Consider the following 19,186-nt stretch of genomic DNA (forward strand, 5'->3'; position numbering starts at 1 on the left):
GAAAAACTAATTTTGCCGGACTTGGTCGAGACCAACAAGAATATTTGGCGAGTCCAATGACCAAGTCCAAGACAAGTTCAGGATAATAGAAAAATGTCTAGAGTCCGGACTCGAGTACTACAGCATCACATGTGTGTTTGTGTGTGTGTGAGAGAGAGACAGAGATAGATAGGGTCACACAGTGTTACACAGGAGTCAGCTGTCTTAACCATCCGTGGTTTGTGTACTGCAAACACATATGAGCGTCACTGTGTCTGTCACGCAACTCTGTTCCTCAATCTAACTTTGCTGCAGCCTGGAATTTAACTACTGGTTTCGTCTGGTCAGAGGAGAACTGGTCCCCCAACTGAGCCTGGTTTCTCCCAAGGTTTTTTTCTCCAATCTGTCACCGATGGAGTTTCGGTTCCTTGCTGCTGTCACCTCTGACTTGCTTAGTTGGGGTCACTTAATTTACAGTGATAACGTTGACTTGACTACAAATTATTGCACAGATACTATTTTTGACATCACCGAATTAAATGATGAACTGCCTTTAACTGTCATCAAGCGATATATAAATAAGGGGGCCTTGACTTTTTAGGCTTGAACAGATGGTAAAACTAAGGATATTATTAACGGTTTTACATGTATTCTGAAAGATTAAACTCGCGATTATGGAAAGGGGCATTACATTTCTGATGAGTGCTTTTGGTGTTCGGCCAATCACAATGCATTTTGTCTGCTAGCCAATCAGAGCAGGGGAAGGAAAGGGATGAGAAGTAACTGAAACATATATGAGAGAGGCGTTTCCTGCATTTCCACTCTGTGGGGTGTCTGTGTATGATTGTGTTGGTTCTTTCTCAGGAGATCAAAGTATCTGAGGTTCTTTTAATTTACAATTGCTTAAAGTAGTAAGCAGTGGAAAGTTCTCACTAGTTAGTACAGATCAGCTGGTGAGGTGAGTACAAGTTTGTAAAGCATTATTTGATCTGTAAAACTCAAGTTTGATTTAAAACCATATGAACATATGATCACTGACATACAAGTGACTGCATAGTTAATGATTTAAATTAAATGTCTTAAGTAATGTTTATTTAAAAGGAATTTTCATTTGTTTAATAATATTGAATAATTGCCTTTGTCAAATTGCTTATTTTCCATACATGTAAGCAATGTTCCCTCTATTTTCCTTTTTTTTTTTTTTTTTTTTTTGAGCAAAACTTTTCTCTATTGGTCAGACATTTCAGCAACATGAGCAAAACATGTTTTATACCTTTAAATCTGTACAGCGCACACACACATAAACTAACTTTTAACTTTAATGTTTTTTATACTTGATTGAAACTTTTTAGAGTTCTCTCGTTTAGATTACTTGAGAAAGTATTTTTACAGTGCTGTGTCACCAAGAAATTCTAATAAATAATAATAATAAAAAACCCTGACATAGAACAATTCAATACTTTATAATATAATTAATATATATAGCTAATATTTTAAAAATGAAGCAGAATTCTCTTTTTGAGATCAACTTTATAATTTCTAAAAACAAAAACAAATATTTTTATAAATATTTAAAACAAAGGTATATTAGAGTTTGCACACTGCTACACCTGTAAGTGTGTAAGAGTTTTGTTACTGTTCTGTGCCCATCATCTACTATTTCCAGCACTTAATCAAGCCACACTGCATTGGTTCTTGTGTTGAGCTATTTAATAGCGAAGCGAGCACCGCCTCCTCGCCGGGAAACTCCTGGGCAGGCCCCCCCACCCTGACGGCTGAGCCAGTCAACTGGAGAGCCAAGTCAATATAACTCTCCAGCATCTCGTCGGGGTGCCAGACCGGCATGAGAGACTTGAAGGGCTCGGCAAATCCTCCCCAGAAGACCATTAGACAGGTCTTCTCTGTCGCTGACTGCCGAGCCGCCCCCACGAAGTTCCAAGCATAATCCTCGATACTCTGCTACTTGGCGGACATCGAGGATCCTCCCTGCTGGACCCATGTTTGCCGGCTATATTCTGTCACGGTGCGATAGAGACGGGGCCCTGGAAAGAACAAGGTCTGGGTCCAAATGCAGGGAAGAGACACTTTATTATAAAATGAGAATAAAAATGCCAACAGGGCAAAAACGAATCACAGGGACAAGCCGAGATACAAGCACGAGTAACACATTATATCACAGATGACATTACAATATAGCCAGGCAGTGTGGTGGGTGAGACCAGAATATATGCTCGTGAACAAAGGGGGAACACCTGTGTGTGTGTAAGTGAGTGAGTGGATGCCACAGGTGTACACAGTGAACCAGGTGTATAGTGTTACGGTGAACGAGTCCGGGAGATAGGGAAGTGGTGCTCTATGGTGGTGAGAGGGAGGAACACCGGGTCTGGACTCATGACAAGTATAACTAAAACAGCTTTTATTTTACTCTGCCTTATCTCAGTGATTTAGTCATTTTGGTGTTTTTCTGCTTTAGTGTTATGGAGTTGTGGAGTTAATTACTCAGAAGCAAAGTGCATGATTTATAAACTTTGTTTTAAATATAAAATGCAAAAAGTAAACTTTTATCATTATTGTAATGTTCACTGGACCTTCAATTCACTTGTAATTACAATTTTTTTATTTAAAATGAGGACACACGTTTGGAGGTAATTACTGAGAAAACTGATCGTTGCAACAAATCAACTTCCTCCTTTTCAGCATGAATGACAAGGAGACAGTTATTAAATTAAATGACAGATAACAGATTTTAATATTCCAAATACTTTGCTGTAAATGTATATGAACATTACATCAGTATCGACAAACACATTTACTGGCATTTACTAAAACCAGCAACTGCTAAGAAACTTTGTAACAAGAAGTTCCCCTTTTTCCTTTTTTATTCAGGAGAATCTCATCAGTTATATGACAGATGACAGGCTTAAAGATCTGCATGCCAAATGCATTATCATAAATGGAAATGCAAATAAAATAAATGTGAAAATGTTCTCTTTATAAAACTTTCTGTAAAATGCTATAAAAGTGACCTGATTCTGGATCAGTGTGAGCAGTATTAATTCTGCATGTATTTTGATGTATAAATAGTGTGAGTAGTTTATTCATATTCTTATTATTGAGCTTGCTAAGTCTAAAATACTGAGAACCTACATGTGTTTGACCCATGTGGTGCAAAGGATTTATGACATTGTCTCATAAGATTGCAAAAGAGCAAACTATTAGGATCTTCTTAAAGAGGGAAATGTTGTAAAACGCAGTTGAACAGAAAGTGAGCAACCAGTACAAATTATGAATAGTGTCTTTCTCAGTTGTACATATAACTGTCTATTGTTATTTAATATATATTTTTTTTTTTTTCTGTTACTGTTATTCTGCTATACCGTGGAATCTTCTGTCACGGAAGCAAATTCACATGACTGGCAATAAAAGCTCATTCTATTCTATTACATTCTATTCCATTCTATTCTATTCAATTATATTCTATTCTATTCTCAGAAAAATCATTAAAAGCCCACACAGTAAATATGGGATATTTAGCTTTTATTAAAAACAAGACTTTATTCTATGTAACCGAATGAGTCTAATATGAAAGACTTGCTTGAATGCAGGATCAGATTGAGTTTAATGTTGTATGTCTGTAATAGCGTCTTTCTGTCCCAAAGGCTGCATCAAAAAACGATTTAACTCATTTTAGTTAAAGAACTAGATTTTCATACTGATATATAATGTCAGGCATTCTTAGTAATTTCGTTAGAAAAGTACTTTGGGTATAAAATTATTCAAGCATCTAAACTCTGTAAATCATTTGAACCCTCTGAGCTCTTCTTATTTGTTGCGCTCTGTGACAGGTCTGTACCTCTAAATCATGTGCACATGTTGCTTGTTATCCCTCCTTTTTTAAGTTTGGTGTTGAATGTGTGCAGATGTCAGATTTCCTCTTGGTTTTTGCTTGGGGTTGTTTTTAGTTAGTTTTTCCCCCCTATTTTTGTAAGTATTGTTTTTCAGTTGTGTTTTCAAATACATTGTTACAATGAAACATCAGAATGCATGCAAGACACTATCCAGTCTACAATCACAGTTAGATTTGATTACAGTCAGTGCCAGTTAACGTCCAGTGTGATTCTTCAATGGACAAGGCCTCAACTTCCACTCAAAATCGACTAGCTTCCTAAATCCAGGTTTAGGTTCTAAAAGTGTTGTAGAATTTTTTTTTTTTTTAGAATGTTGAAATGTCCAGTTTTCTCGGTGTGATAATGCTATTTTTAAAGGTTACAAAAACATCAACAATCTAGTAACTTTTTATTTTATATTTGAAAAATTATTTTTATTATTCTACAATTGTTGAATTGTCCAGTTTCCTTTTTATGGTTATGGCGTTATTTAAAGGTTACAAAAATATTTTACTGTGTTTACTTTCATCTGAAGTGTTATTTGAATGTTTGTTTTGAATTTATATATATATATATATATATATATATATATATATATATATATATATATATATATATATATATATATATATATATATTAGTGCTGTCAATCGATTAAAAAAAATTAACTAATTAATCGCACAATTTTTTAAAATTAATCGCGATTAATCGCGATTAATCGCAATTAAAAGACTGAAACTTTTTGGATATGTAAATGTAAATAATTAATGTAAACTCAAGACAAAGAAACTATTTAAATTCAAAATATGATTGTTTATTGGAATTTTTGTTTAACTTGTAACACAGATTTTCTCATGTAAACAACATACCTGCAATAAACCATCAATATCCTCCAAATTAACTGTTGGCTTGAAAGCCATATTTATTACAGAAATAAAAACACAGGCATGTAAGTACCATTTGAATTTCAAAACAATCAATGCCAATAAAAAACAAAAATGATTTCCATGTTGAATTCTAAGTGGACTGCAAAAAAATTCCAAAGTATAGTCATTGCCAGTGCTTTAAGTGGGCCAGTACGCACAGGTACTCAGTACTGCCACTTCCAAATATAGCTCTTGAGCTTACCGCCATCTCTCCGTGCGCGCAGAACGTGCTTGTAGCGTACCGGTACGCTCATTTGGACATCTGTTTTAATAGAGGTTTGAATCTTTTTGCCGATTTTCAGAGCGCCCTTCACAATGCAAGCTTCCTAATTCATCCCACCCAGAGCAGAAACTACATTACCCATTCACCCTTAAGTTATACAAGTGAATAGCGCATGTGTCGCTTTTCCCACTGTTAGGTGTCAACAACTCAACATGGCCGGAGAAGGTGTGTGAAACTCGTTGTGAGTTATACTAAAGCAAAATCTTGAGTATTTATTGTCTGATAAACATTAAAAACTATCTGCGGAGGTTGAGTCGTCCTGCAGCCCCCGCTGGCTGTTCATTGGCTGCAGCATCTTTTTTCTAAGTTCTAAAAAAATACCATAGACGGCAAGGCACAAATTTAGATATTCATTTATCTAATTAATCTATAGCCTATGCACAAAGACAATATGATCTTTTTGTCCCCTTTTTGTTTAAAAGCTTGATGAAGAGTGAGAGCGCAAGTTGCTGCAGCTGAGGAGGACAGTGATGCACGCGTACAGGAGTGATTGACAGTTCGCGGCACTGTGTACAAAAAATACTCCGCTACATAATTATTTTGTTATTTTTGTTTAAGCTTATTAACGTTAGCGTTACAGAAAGGTCTGATTTACGCACTGTTACAGTCATTGTTTTTTTTTTTTTTTTTTAAACAATGACATTTGAGTTCATGATTTTAATGTTGCTGTTTCTTGTGGCAGACTGAATGAAGAGTAATGTTTCTTGTGGCAGACTGAAGAGTAATCCGGCAGAGTTTTATACTGAAACTTTCCGTCTAAAAGTCCTTCCTTGGTCTTATCCATATTTATTTGCACGTTGAACACACATAGGCCACAACTGGAAATAAAAAAAAAACTGCAACCGCGTTAATTGCGTTATTTTTTTTTATCTCTTTAATATACAGAACATTAAAATGTCAGGTTTTTTTGCAATTTTAGCATTATTTATAGGTTATGTAAATGTTTCTTACAATGTTTATCAAGGACAAATAACGAGCACATTCATAGAATGCTGATTTCAGAGCGTTTTCTCAACATTATGAGAAGAACATGTATAAAATATTTATAAACCTATATAAAATAAAAATATACAGTATAAACATTTCACAAACATTACTTCAAGAATATTTATATAAATTTTAAAAAATGTTAGTGAAAGTTGTTAGAATTTTCTCTGTTAGTTGGGTTATGAAACTCAAAGTACCACCTTTTGACCTTTTCTGCATGTATTGACCAATTTACCTCCAAACGAGCTTCAGTTCTGTGCTTTCAGTCAAATGTAAACATGAAAATACTGAAAACATTCAGAAAGAAACAAGTGAGCCACAGTCAAACTGAACGGTGGCCCACAGATGAAGTTTGGTGCTCAGGGACAGGCCGGCCTGTGGGAGTACTGGCCGTTTCTCTTCTCTTCTTCTCTTCTCTCTTGTGGTCACTGCTTCATCTGACAGAGCGTATTCCACAGGTTTTTGGATTCTATATTTTTTATTTACCACCAGATGGCGCTGCTCACACTTACGGTCTTTGCACTTGATCACTTGACTACTAATATATTACGTATTTCCTGAACCAAGCGGCAGTATCTGCAGACACAATGAGATGTGCAAGTTGTGCGTTTTTATAAACCTTGTTTTGAGATCCGATTGGTTTAGACCTTAATTTGAATGTAACGTGCCATTTAGTCTTAATAGTAGAACTTACGTTACGCTTCCATTTCTACCAGAGAGACTCAGGAGGTGTAGATAAGACTGAAGTATTTATTTACAAAACATACAAAAAAATGAATTAATTTGGCGTAGGCCCCATCCGTAGAGTGTGTCTGAAGATTGTAGATACCAGCTAATCCTGCCGAAGACGAAGGCAGGGCGGAGCCTACCCCAAAAGAAAGAATGAAAATGTAATATGCACCTAGATGAAGTATTTCTTAGAGGATCCTGGAACGTGAACAAAAGAGATAAGTTGAGATAATTAGCCAGACATTAAAAATACAACATCCGACATCATAAGCAAAAGTATTAGCTTATATGTAAGGAAAATGGACCGCAGAGCCTCAGAGAGGAGAGAGGTCCCGATAGGCCGAATAGTGATAGGGACCACGAGAGGCCAGACAGTGATAGGGGCCACCATAGGCCGAATAGTGATAGGGGCCATGATAGGCCGAATAGTGATAGGGACCACGATAGACCGGACAGTGATAGGGGCCACGAGAGACCAGACAGTGATAGGGACCACGATAGACCGGACAGTGATAGGGGTCACGGCGGGCAGCGAGGGCAAGGCCAGAGAAACAGGCTGCAGAATGAAATGGCACTTAAATAGCCAAACAGAGGGGAAGTCACAGAAGAAAGGCTAAGTTAAGCCTCAGGTAATAACGATATTTGAGAAAAGGGATATGAATAGTATTTCCCCATCACCAGTATTTGCAAATAGATCACCTTGAGAACGTCTTGAAATTATTTGCTGAGCCTTCAAGATTAATTTTTGTTCAGGTCTAATGTAGGACTCGAATGCTGACGAGATCTGCCCAGTAACTTGATTGTTGATGTTGCAATTCCGTGCTCAGCAGCAGTAGTGGTCGTGCCAATCCTAAAGGAATGTCCGGTGTATTGAAGTGGAGACAGGCCGCAGTTTTTTTTTTTAAACCGTAGCTAAATGAGAGCTGAACCAGACCTTAGTTATGGGAGCGCCGTTAGGTAGAGTAAATAGAGGAGATTGGAGAGAAGTGTGGAGACAATTTTTTAAATATTTAATCATGGAGGAATAAGGGCAAAACTTGTAATCATTTTTATATAGCGACAGAGTTACTCCTGATCCCATAGAGTCGTTTTTAGAGTGCTTAAGGGAAATATTAAAGAAAATAGGTGAAAAGCGAACGTCTGAAAGAGACATATCTCGCGAGGATTCGAAATGCTTAGATTCGGACGTGAATTCCCCTGGACGCATGAAGCCATAGAAAGCTGTTAGGAACAAAGCTTCTAAGAGGATTTCAATATACAGTAAGTAGAAAATTAACCGTTGCTTAGTGACGTTATTAGCTTTTGTAAGACAGAGAAAGTAATTGGTAGGTGTTTATCATGGGTTTTAACCGATGATTTTGTTATGCCTTTAAGGAGCAAACGCACGGCTGTTAAAAAGACTTGAATAATCGGGGTTATGATATCTGGCAAAAAAAAAAAAAAAACTGAATGCTTGCGAGCAGTTTCCTGATAGAGGATATTTTTAATTTTGTGTTTCGTAGTTGTAAACTAGTAATGAGCAGACAGTTGTAATAAGGATAGGAAAAACTGGTTTCCTAAATGAGAGACAAAAAGTCACAAACAGAGACCAAGCCGATGTATAAGCTTTCAGGGTAGATGGAGTGATACCTTTAGTGATATAATGTCTGGCCGAATTGAGAAGATCGTAAAAGGAGGGATCTGATTTAGCAGAATTTCTGAAAGGTTTGGGCAGGCAGTAGGATCATGCTTGGCTGATGGGCATAGATGTCTGAAAACCTGAAAACGAGAAAGTGCATCAGCTATCATATTGCAGTGACCAGGAATGTGAATAGCTTTAAAGAAAAAATTGTGAATGACTGACTGCCAAGTCAAAACATAATTATATACTTGCGGGACCAAGCTGCGCCCCAAAGAATACTAGCTATCGCGATAGGATAGATTTCGTGAAGAGCCGATGAGACAAAACCTGATGATAGTTTAGGCAAATCGTTAGGCCAGTTTTCTGCAAACTATTGCCCTTTGAAAAAAAAAAAACCTATAAGAAGGTGCGGCGTCTGTGAGAAGTTGTAAATCATTAGACGATTCTGAAACGTCATTATAGAAAAAAGAGAAGCCGTTCCAATTATTTAGCAACAGAGTCCAGAATTTCAGATTGGATACATCCTTTGTCTAAGCGAATCAAATCGTACAGGTTCGGTACTGAATGAGCTAGAGTTAACAGACGAGATATAAAAGATCTGTCTTGGGTGATTATGCTCATGGCATAATTTAGATGACCGAGAAGAGAAACCATGTCACCTTTTGAAACGGTGCGTAGTGACATTTTTTGCGTGTCTAGTAAGATGCCCAGGAATTCGAGAGATGTTGATGGGCCCACTGTTCTCTCTTTAGATAGGGGAACACCAACGTCACTAAAGACCCGTTTATGTGTGTCGAGGACTAGAGTTTTAGAAGAAGGAAAATCGACAAGCAAAAAATCGTCCAGTAAGTGCAAGACGAAGGGGAGCTTACATACATTCAACAGGATCCAGCACAGCGCTTCGGAGAGACAGTTTAAGATTTTTGGACTACTCCGGCATCCGAACGCGGGTCTGTCTGCGAAGTAAAATTTTGCATTCCATTTGATGCCAAAAAGAGCCCAATCAGAGGGATGAATTGGTATAATTTTAAAAGCATCCGTGATATCTGCTTTAGCCAGCCAAGCACCTTGGCCGGATAATTTGATTAACTGAATAGCGTTATCAACCGAAGCGTAATGCAGAGAAAAAGGTTCGGAGGGAATATATTCATATACACTAGAAATAGAATCAGAATGGGGAGAAAATATGTCGAAAATCAACTGTTTTTTCCCTGAATATTTGCGGATAGCAACTCCGAGCGAATTAACCCTAAAGGGACTAAATGGAGAAGAAGAGAGAGGACCGATTACATAACCTTTATTTACCTCTTTTTCGAGCAAAAAAGAGACCACCTCTGGTTCATTAAGAGCAGACTGTAAATTCTTTGCAACGAAAGTAGTAGAGAGAGGGGAAAGAACTCCTACCCGAAACCCTTGAGAAAGGCCATTAATTAAGAAATCCACAAAAAGCGGCTCAGGGTGAGAAAAGAGATAAGAAGAGAGTACTGAGACATTGATAGGAGTGGATGAGTGACCATTCAGAATTTTGTCAGAGTAGAGACTTTCACTCTGGGAGGAGGCTTGAACCACTGTGGGCAAACCAATTTCGGATGTGGATCCTTGTATGTGTCATGTGTTTCTTAACTGGGCGGGGAGAAGAAGATTAAGCTGACCTCTTCCTACCAGTTGTTTTGGATTGCCCTGACGTTGCTGAAAATGACTGAGCTGTATCTGAAGGTGAATCGGGTGGGGAACCCAGCATGTTAAATGCCAGAAGCACTAGATCATCTCTTGATAGATCTTGGTTGATAGGAATGCCGGCAGCCTGGAGTGTATTTATAATTCTTTCTGAAGACCACTGGGTCCATGGAGCATCGCGGTTTTAGAGACGAATGCTAAGCCTGGTAGCTGCCGGAGATGGAAGCACAATATCGTCATCTGATTCGGAGTAATCACAAACTATGACAGGTTGCTGTGACATTTGGTTAGGATTAGACGCTGAACGACAGTGGCAGTATCTTCAGACACAATGAGATGCAAGTAGTGCGTTTTTATATACCTCGTGTTGAGACCTTAATTGGAATGTGATGTGCCATTTAGTCTTCCTAAGCCCATTTCACACTGCCATTCCGGCAAATACAGGGGTAAAGTGTTCCTGCAATTGGTCCCTGGTCGCTAGATTTGGCACTTTCACACTGCCAGTGATGACCCGGTATATGTGCGTGCTTTCACACACAACCCTTGAAGATCCCGTTACGACACGTGACATCATCGCGTGACGTGTAATGTACGAGTCCACAACGCTAGGCACGTAATACTTTCACTGAAGCAAGCAAACGGTCTCGGCGTCAGCGCAGAAAGTGAGTAACTAACTGATCTCTGCTTCATTACAGTTTGCACATATATTTTCGTCGCGAATGTTGATCTTCCTTCAAAACAGCCGGTAAAAGAGTCATCACTTCGACACGGAATCAGATCTGGCTTTTGTTCACACAGCACTCGTCCCGGGTCAAACCCCCCAATGTTACTAGGTCCCCGACCCGGGTTCAATTCGGTAATCAATTCCGGGACGTGGTTGCTTTCACACAGAAGGTGACCCGGCAATGTTCCGGAAATATTGCCGGTCCGACGTGCAGTGTGAAAGGGGCTTTAGTAGAACTTACGCTTACGCTTCCATATCTAGACAGTCTTGCCCACTTCCTGTTGTGTGCACACACTCTCATGTGGCCAAGACCACAAGTGTGGGTATTTGGACAAGGCATCCGTTTTTCATGAGGCTTCATTTACCCACTTCACTTCCTCAAACTACTTAAGACGCTTATAAAACATGACCATTCACACTGCTGTCATCTTGGCCTCCTCTTTCCTCATTTTGATATTTTCTTATCTAGTGCAATGACATTTGACTTAGTCCAAATCATTTTTGGTCCACTGTTGTTTGATAACATACTTATTCAATGTTTTTTAAGATTAGATATTTTCAGAATATATATTTCATAATAATATTATTTGCAGAAGAATTGCCTAGATCAAATGCTATGTAATTTTTTCCCCATCAAGCATATCACTTCAAACATCCTGTAATTCTGTGCATGTGACACGGTGTTGACATTAAATGCACAAAAAGTTGTGAGTCCTATGTTGACTAATTAACTATTTTAAATGAAAGTGATGTGACATTCAGCCAAGTATGGTAACCCATACTCAGAATTTGTGCTCTGCATCAAACCCATCCAAAGTGCACACACACACAGCAGTGGGCAGCCATCTATGTTCCACATTTTACTAAGTTAAGAGTGCCACTTTATACAAATCTCATTATGCTCTGTAATATCTACTCAATGTGACACATACTGTACATACATGCTGCTGATCCATCCATTCACCACCAGAGGTCAGTATCTCCAACCTCATTTTAGACCAATCTCAAAACTTCAGTTTCTTTCCAAACCACGGGAGAAGGTTGTATTTGGACAATGGAATTAATTTCTAGATCTACATGGTATTCACAAAGTGTTTCAGTCTGGTTTTAGATCTTTACTAGTACAGAGACAGCACTGTTGAAGGTTTTTAATGACTTAAGTAACTGAAGTTACTTGCTACTCAGAGGAGTTTGCGATTTTAATTCTAGTAGACCACATTGCTGCATTTGAAACTGTAGACAATAAGACCTTGCGTTCATGTTTAGAACAATGTGTTAGTATTAAGGGTACTGCGTGGGGATGGTTTAGGTCCTATTTGTCCGAAATAACTTCTTCAGTTCGCTGAAGAGACTTTGTCTCCTCAAATGCTGCTTTCAAGTGTGGGGTACCCCAGGGCTCCATTTTGGGGCCTATTCTGTTCTCCCTATATATGCTCCCCTCAGGACATATTTTTAGGAAATTTTGTATTTCTTTACATTGTTATGCAGATGATACGCAAATTTACCTGCCTTCGAAATATAATGATAGTTATTGTAGTGTGATACTTCTATTGCAGTGTCTTGAGGAAATTAAGGCCTGGATCGCACAAACTTTCCTTAATTTTAATGAAAATAAAACAAAAGTTATAATGTTTATGCCGGGAGGTACTTGTGAGTCATTAGATTTGGTGAATTGAAACCACTTGGGAAGCCCATGCCTGGTTCTATAGGGGTGACCGAGGGTGCTAAGCACCCCCCAAACAAAGCGAAAGCACCCTCAGATAAAATTATTCATAGCGTATTAATTTTCACCATCAATAAACACGCAGACAGGTGCACAAACATACACAAAATTTGCTAAATTAATACAGAAACTTGATCTTTCAAATTATTATATTATTTTCATCATGCTTTCATGCATAGGCGGAGTGTGAACCAACTCCAGGGTAAGACAAAAATCAGACAAATTTTTTAAATACAAACATCATAAACCTGTCTTTTTAAGGCAATAACCAGACATGGGTGTCATATAAAATACTTAATGGGACTGAACTTGTATTAAATGTGATTACCATTTAATTAAAACATTAGAAATTGATAACGCTTCCTACCAACGGTTATTCAAATGGAGAATAAATAATGTAAGAAAATTACATTATCATAACATTAAAATAACTTATACACTCTCAAAAAGCAAAATTGTTATCATAATCATTGAAGCTGTCTACACCACGAAATGAATCCCTTACTTACATTGTATGTACATCTGCGCTTTGTTGTTTATGATGAGAGAATTAGCAGAATTCAGTCAGAGAATGCGTGCACATTCAACAAAGCTGATGATTTTTAATTTTCACTCTTCCGAGCGCCTCTGATTGGTTAATGCATTCATAAGCTCAACAGAATCGTGTGGGATTGGTTATAACACGCAACACTGAAAAAGCGCCTAAAATGAACACTTTTTATTCATTTACACTTTGTTAGCAACAGATGTAATAGATTTAATTTCTTTGTGCAGGGGCATTTTTGTCCAATTTAGTGGCAATTCAGCTTGGAGAGCCTATTGTGTCAGTAAGTTACTTAATATTATCTTCTTGTTTATTCAAATGCAGAAGAAAATCATTACATTTGCAGTCATGCTGATATTTTGGGGGGAAACCAGAACTCTTCGTGTGATATTGCTAAACTATATGGTATATAAAAGAAAAAGAAAAAAATCATACAGTGGAGGGGAATTTTACCCCCATATCTTGCTATCACACAGCAAATGTGCAGTCGAAATGTGCCTACAGTAGTCTAACCTATCATTTGGCATTTTTTGGGGGGGTTTTTGCAAAGTGATGGACATACTGTATTATGTTAGATAATCATTGAAATTAAGCCCGATTTGGTGATACTATTTTCATACAGTTGAAAATTAGGATTAATATTATTTGTGAACACCCTAACAATTTTCAGAAGCACCCTCTTTGATTTGGTTCTGAAACCGGGCCTGGGGAAGCCCTATGTAGAAAAAATAGTGGTTATCATAGACTGTGATTTTAAATTGGACAAACAGATTAACTCTGAAGTTAAATCTTGTTTTTCCAATTGAGACAACTCACCAAGAGGAACACTTTCCTGTCTTTTAAAGACTATTAAAAAGTTGTTAATATTTTATTTCAACAATTATTGTAATGGCCTCTACGTAGGTATTAGTCAGGCCTCTCTCTCCAGACCGCAGTTGGTTCAGAATGAGGCAGCTTGCTTGCTCACAGGTACACTAAAGTGGGAACATTTTACCCCCATTCTTGCCTCTCTTCACTAGTTACCTGTCCATTTTAGGATTCAGTTTAAGATTTTGGTATTTGTGTTTAAATCTCAATGGTTTAGCACCTAAATATCTGTCCGAATTGATCAAACTCTATACTCCGCTAAGAGCACTTAGGTCTGCTGACCATTTGCTTTTAGTTGTCCCACGGGTAAAGTTGATGAGCAGGGGTGACCGAGCATTTGCAGTGGGAGCCATGAAGCTCTGGAATAGTTTGCCACTCTACATTAGACAGGCTCAAACACTTGTTGTTTGAAAATCTAGCCTAAAGACTCATTTCTGGCATTTGACGCTGCATGACAGCTTTTTCCTTTTATTGTCTTTATGGTGTCTTATTGTCTTTTTTTTTGCGTTCTTAACTGTTTGTATCATTGATTTTTTAAATTATTTTTGTGTGTACATTACTTTGATAAACACTTGGTGTTTTTTAAAAAAGTGCTTTCTAAATAAACTTGCACTTTGATAATGTGCATCAACTTTCATCCCTCACTCATTCAGCTTTCTGACTCATTCACCTCAGTGTTTGAAAATCTCCCACTAACTCACATTATTAAAAAACATTGTCGTTATAATGAATTTCGAAATTCTAAATGAAAAACTGCTTTCATAATCCACAACATGACCACAGAATGAATTGCTCATTTCAGCTTGTGATAAGCACTATGGGTGTCTATATTCCTGAATTTTTTCACATATTAAATAAAATAGAAATAAAACATGATTGTATTCTGCTAAAAAATTTATCCTAAGCAATTTACATTTCATTCGAGCTATACATGTTTTCTTTTTTAATTTATTGCATTCCGAACTCTGACATGAAGTGATTAGAAGTATTAAATATTAGAATAAAACATTCTGCACTAGAACATTCTACTGCGAACTGGATAACTATGATTTAATTTAATGGTTTAATGGCAAGTATTTCATAATTCAAACTTGCCTACAATAGAAATAAATTGAGACTAATCGTGTGTGTGCATGTCTGTTTTATTACGTCTCACTTTATCTTATCATACAATAAAAATAAAAAAAACTTAAACTCATGTCATAATTTTATGCAAGTTCTGTATTGTTGTCCTGATTACCTTTTTGGTAGGCCTATTTGTTTTTTTTTATTTTATTTTTTATTTATATTGACAGTCCCTTATTTTTGCAAATAATAGATCAATAGTCTATTTTCACTTCAAGCACCACAAAGTTAATGTTCATAATGAAGGATAAATAGAATGGAGATTTAAACTTTTTTTCTTTACTGCTTCTTTAATAATCTTAATAATATTAACCTACTCTGAATTAATTTATATTGTATTATAAATTAACATTATGATTTCTGCAAGGCAGATTTCAAACAAGTTGTTGATGTTTACATTTACATTTATGCATTTAGCAGATGCTTTTTTCCAAATCAACTTACAGTGCATTTAGGCTATACAGTTTTTTCTTTACTGTTTTTATTAACAGTATGTGTGTTCCATGGGAATTGAACCCATGACCTTTTAGTTCTATTAACCACAGGATATCCATTGTTGTGTAATTAATTTTTTTTTTCTTGTGACATTCTCTTCAAAAGAGGAAGGAGAATGCAATACTTATCATCAAAGTTTTTCTCAGAAATGTTTTTTTATAATTGTCCAAAGAAAATAATTACTCATGCAATCATCCAGAGTTCTATGTAGTCCTTTCATCCAATCAGTAGAACTTTCTTCCATTTCTTGTGATTATTCCTTAAAGTAGTAAGCACTGGCAAGTTATCACTAGTAAGTACAGATCAGCTGGTGAGGTGAGTACAAGTTTGTAAGGCATAAATATTTGATCTGTAAAACTCAAGTGTGATTTAAAACATATAAACATAGATCATTCACATACAAGTGACTGCATAGTAAATTATTTAAATTAAATGTCTTAATGCTTATTTAAAATTAATTTTAATTGTTTAATAATACTGAATAGGTGCCTTTGTCAAATTGCTTATTTTAAGCAATGTTCCTTCTATTTTAAAAAGTAAAATGACATCTTTTCTTGTAATAACGAGATGTTTTCTCGTTATAACGACATATTATGTCATAAAATCGATATGTTTTCCCGTTATTTTAGATGGTGTGAGTGATAAGTCCGCACTGCTGTCGCCACAGTCTGACATAAACGAGGATCTGCTTGCTGCTGAAATTATTTAAAGCTGCAGTCGGTAACTTTTGACGCTCTAGCGGTTAATAAACAGAACTGCTTGCGTCTTGTGGAAGAACATCGTAGCCGGAACTACTTCTCTCTGTTTATGTCTATGAAGAATCACAAAGGTACTGGGTTACTCCGCCGCGGTATCCCCGAAGCAATCTAAAATAGTCCGAATATAAACACTTATTATAGGTGCACCCTAGTGATTCAGGACAGGCTAAAAACATGGTATAGAAAATGGAAAAAAAGTTACGGACAGCAGCTCTGATTGGTTGTTTCTTACCGCTCCCGGTAACTGATTTTTAGTGCAAATCTTGTCTTTCAATAAAAACTGTAAACTCTATAGCAACATCAACTATAGTGGTTTGTAATTATCTCACATTTACTAGAATTCAGTCTAATGGCTTTCTCAATTAATTTTTGTGCCTGTCACATTATTTCTGTCGCGACTGCACACCTTAGAGGGAACATTGTTCGTAAATCACATTGTATAAAATAATCTGGTAATTGAATGAATAATTGTTTGACACTGATAATCTATGATATTTACAGGATAAGCAGAACACTATGGAGACCAGCAACTCAAGCAAAATGAACCAGACATATACTTATGATAATGTCTACAAAAATGTTTCTCAGGATAGTTTTAATGAGTTGTGGAATTTTACGAGAGTGATTTCTCTGGTCTTCTTCTACCTGACGTTGATCCTCGGTGTTCCTGGAAATGCATTTGTCATGTATGTTGCTGGATTGAAGATGAAGAGGACTGTTAATACAGTATGGTTTCTCAATCTAGCGATTGCTGACCTCTTGTGCTGCCTTTCCACTCTTTTCAATGTGACTAAGAGTTTTCTTGATAATCCCTGGCCATACGGATCCATAATGTGCAAGATTCTACCCTTCATTATGCTCATCACCATGCTTTCCAGCGTTTTCACACTGTGCTTGATTAGTCTGGATCGGTTTACTCAGGTAATCATGCCGGTTTGGGCTCAGAATCATCGCAGCTTATTCATCGCACGATTGTCCTGTGCAATGGCTTGGATACTGGCTTTAATTCTTAGTCTGCCTTTTATGATTTTAAGAAAGACTTACACAGAAAATAATAAAACACTCTGCCTGTATCAACCTGATGATGTCAGTTATAAATTGTATGGAAGTTTTAGCATCATTAGATTTGTGTTTGGTTTTTTGGTTCCTCTCATATGCATCACAACATGCTACGGATTTATCGCACACAAGTTAGGCAGGAGTCATTTTCACTCTGGACGAGCGTTTCGCATCATGTTGGCTGTAATCGTGGCCTTTTTTCTGTGCTGGTTGCCATTTCACATAGTGTGTTTGATAATCATGTATGGAGAGAAATCAGGTTCATTGGTTGGTTTGGAAGTGTTTCCGTTGACCTTCTCTTTGGCGTATTTCAACAGCTGTCTGAACCCCATTCTGTATGTTTTCATGGGGCAGGATTTTAAGAGCAATGTTAAACTTTCTCTAAGACGTGTTTTTGAAAGAGTTTTCTCTGAGGAGGGAACACAAGCATCACGATCCACACAGCCACAACACACACACTCAGTGTAGTGAAGATATCAGAACATTTATACAGAGTTTTCTGATCGATTTTTATTATTATTCTAATAATTTTGTTCTAATTATTTCTTTTTGAAGTTCATCAACTTGAAGTCAGCAAGTCATCAAACTCTTATTCATCATTCCTGTGTGTTTCTCTCTCTATTGTTGATGTATTTTCAGTGATTAGTGATTTCTGAACTATCGTCAAAACTTTAAACATCACAATGATGGAATACTGATGCTTGATAATTTTTTTTGGTTGCTATCAGCTTAGAAAAATTTTGTAATATTGTGTAATATAATGACATGTGGTTTCTATGTTGAATTCATGAAGACAAATGTAAAATTAAATTTGAAAGTTGCAATTGTGAATATAACAAAAATATATATTTACCCTTCCTTATCTCAGTGATTTAGTCATTTTGGTGTTTTTCTACTTTCAGTTCAGATCATCTGTAATTAGATTTTTTTATTATTATTATTTAAAATGAGGACACAAATGCATGCCAAATGCATTATCATAAAGGCAAATGCAAATAAAATTGTTTTCTTATAACACATTTTGTACTATAAAGTGCTATAAAAGTGACCTGATTCTGGATAAGTGTGAGCAGTATTAATTCTGCAAGTCTTTTGTAGTATAAATAGTCTGAGTAGTTTATTCATACTCTTATTATTGAGCTTACTAACTCTAAAATACTGAGAAGCTACATGTGTTTGACCCATGTGGTGCAAAGGATTTATGACATTATGTCTCATATGATGGCAAAAAGAGCAAACTATTAGGCTATTATTAAAGAGTGAAATGTCAGAAAACAGTTGAACAGAAAGTGAGCAACTATGACGATTTATGAATAGTGTCTTTCTCAGTTGTACATACAACTGTCTACTGTTATATATCTGTACATACAATTGTCAATTTGTATATTTTGTTAAAGAATAAGCACTTTGAAAAAAATTACAATTTATGTTCTATTATATGCGTTTTAACCACTTTTTGTATGTTGTATATATGTATATATATATATTTGTATGTTGTATATATATGTATACAAACCCGATTCAAAAAAAGATGGGACACTGTACAAATTGTGAGTAAAAAAGGAATGGTATCATTTACATATCTCATAAACTTCATTCACAGAATATAGATAACATAGCAATAAGAGGCCTGAAAAGTTGAATGGAATGTACATATAAGGAACAGCTGGAGGACCAATTTACAACTTATTAGGTCAATTGGCAACATGATTGTGTATAAAAAGAGCCTCTCAAATGTGTCAGTGTCTCTCAGAAGTCAAGATGGGCAGAGGATCACCAATTCCTCCAATACTGCGGCGAAA

The 19,186-nt window shown here is 36.5% G+C and overlaps 1 protein-coding gene across 2 annotated transcripts; it reads left to right on the forward strand.

Annotated features, from left to right (window-relative positions):
* The first annotated feature begins 806 nt into the window (after positions 1 to 806).
* On the forward strand, positions 807 to 18,817 carry LOC127966588 (C3a anaphylatoxin chemotactic receptor-like). Of its 2 annotated transcripts, none has more exons than XM_052567697.1 (2): positions 807 to 937; positions 16,827 to 18,817. In XM_052567697.1, the coding sequence occupies exon 2, from the start codon at positions 16,842 to 16,844 to the stop codon at positions 17,850 to 17,852; it is 1,011 nt and encodes a 336-aa protein (XP_052423657.1). In that variant the 5' UTR covers positions 807 to 937; positions 16,827 to 16,841; the 3' UTR covers positions 17,853 to 18,817. The 2 variants fall into 2 exon arrangements, with proteins under 2 accessions (XP_052423657.1, XP_052423656.1); XM_052567696.1 differs by lacking the exon at positions 807 to 937 and adding an exon at positions 15,726 to 15,882.
* Positions 18,818 to 19,186: the final 369 nt, after the last annotated feature.

The sequence above is a fragment of the Carassius gibelio genome, chromosome B10 (assembly GCF_023724105.1).
Source record: "Carassius gibelio isolate Cgi1373 ecotype wild population from Czech Republic chromosome B10, carGib1.2-hapl.c, whole genome shotgun sequence".
Taxonomy (NCBI): Eukaryota; Metazoa; Chordata; class Actinopteri; order Cypriniformes; family Cyprinidae; genus Carassius; species Carassius gibelio.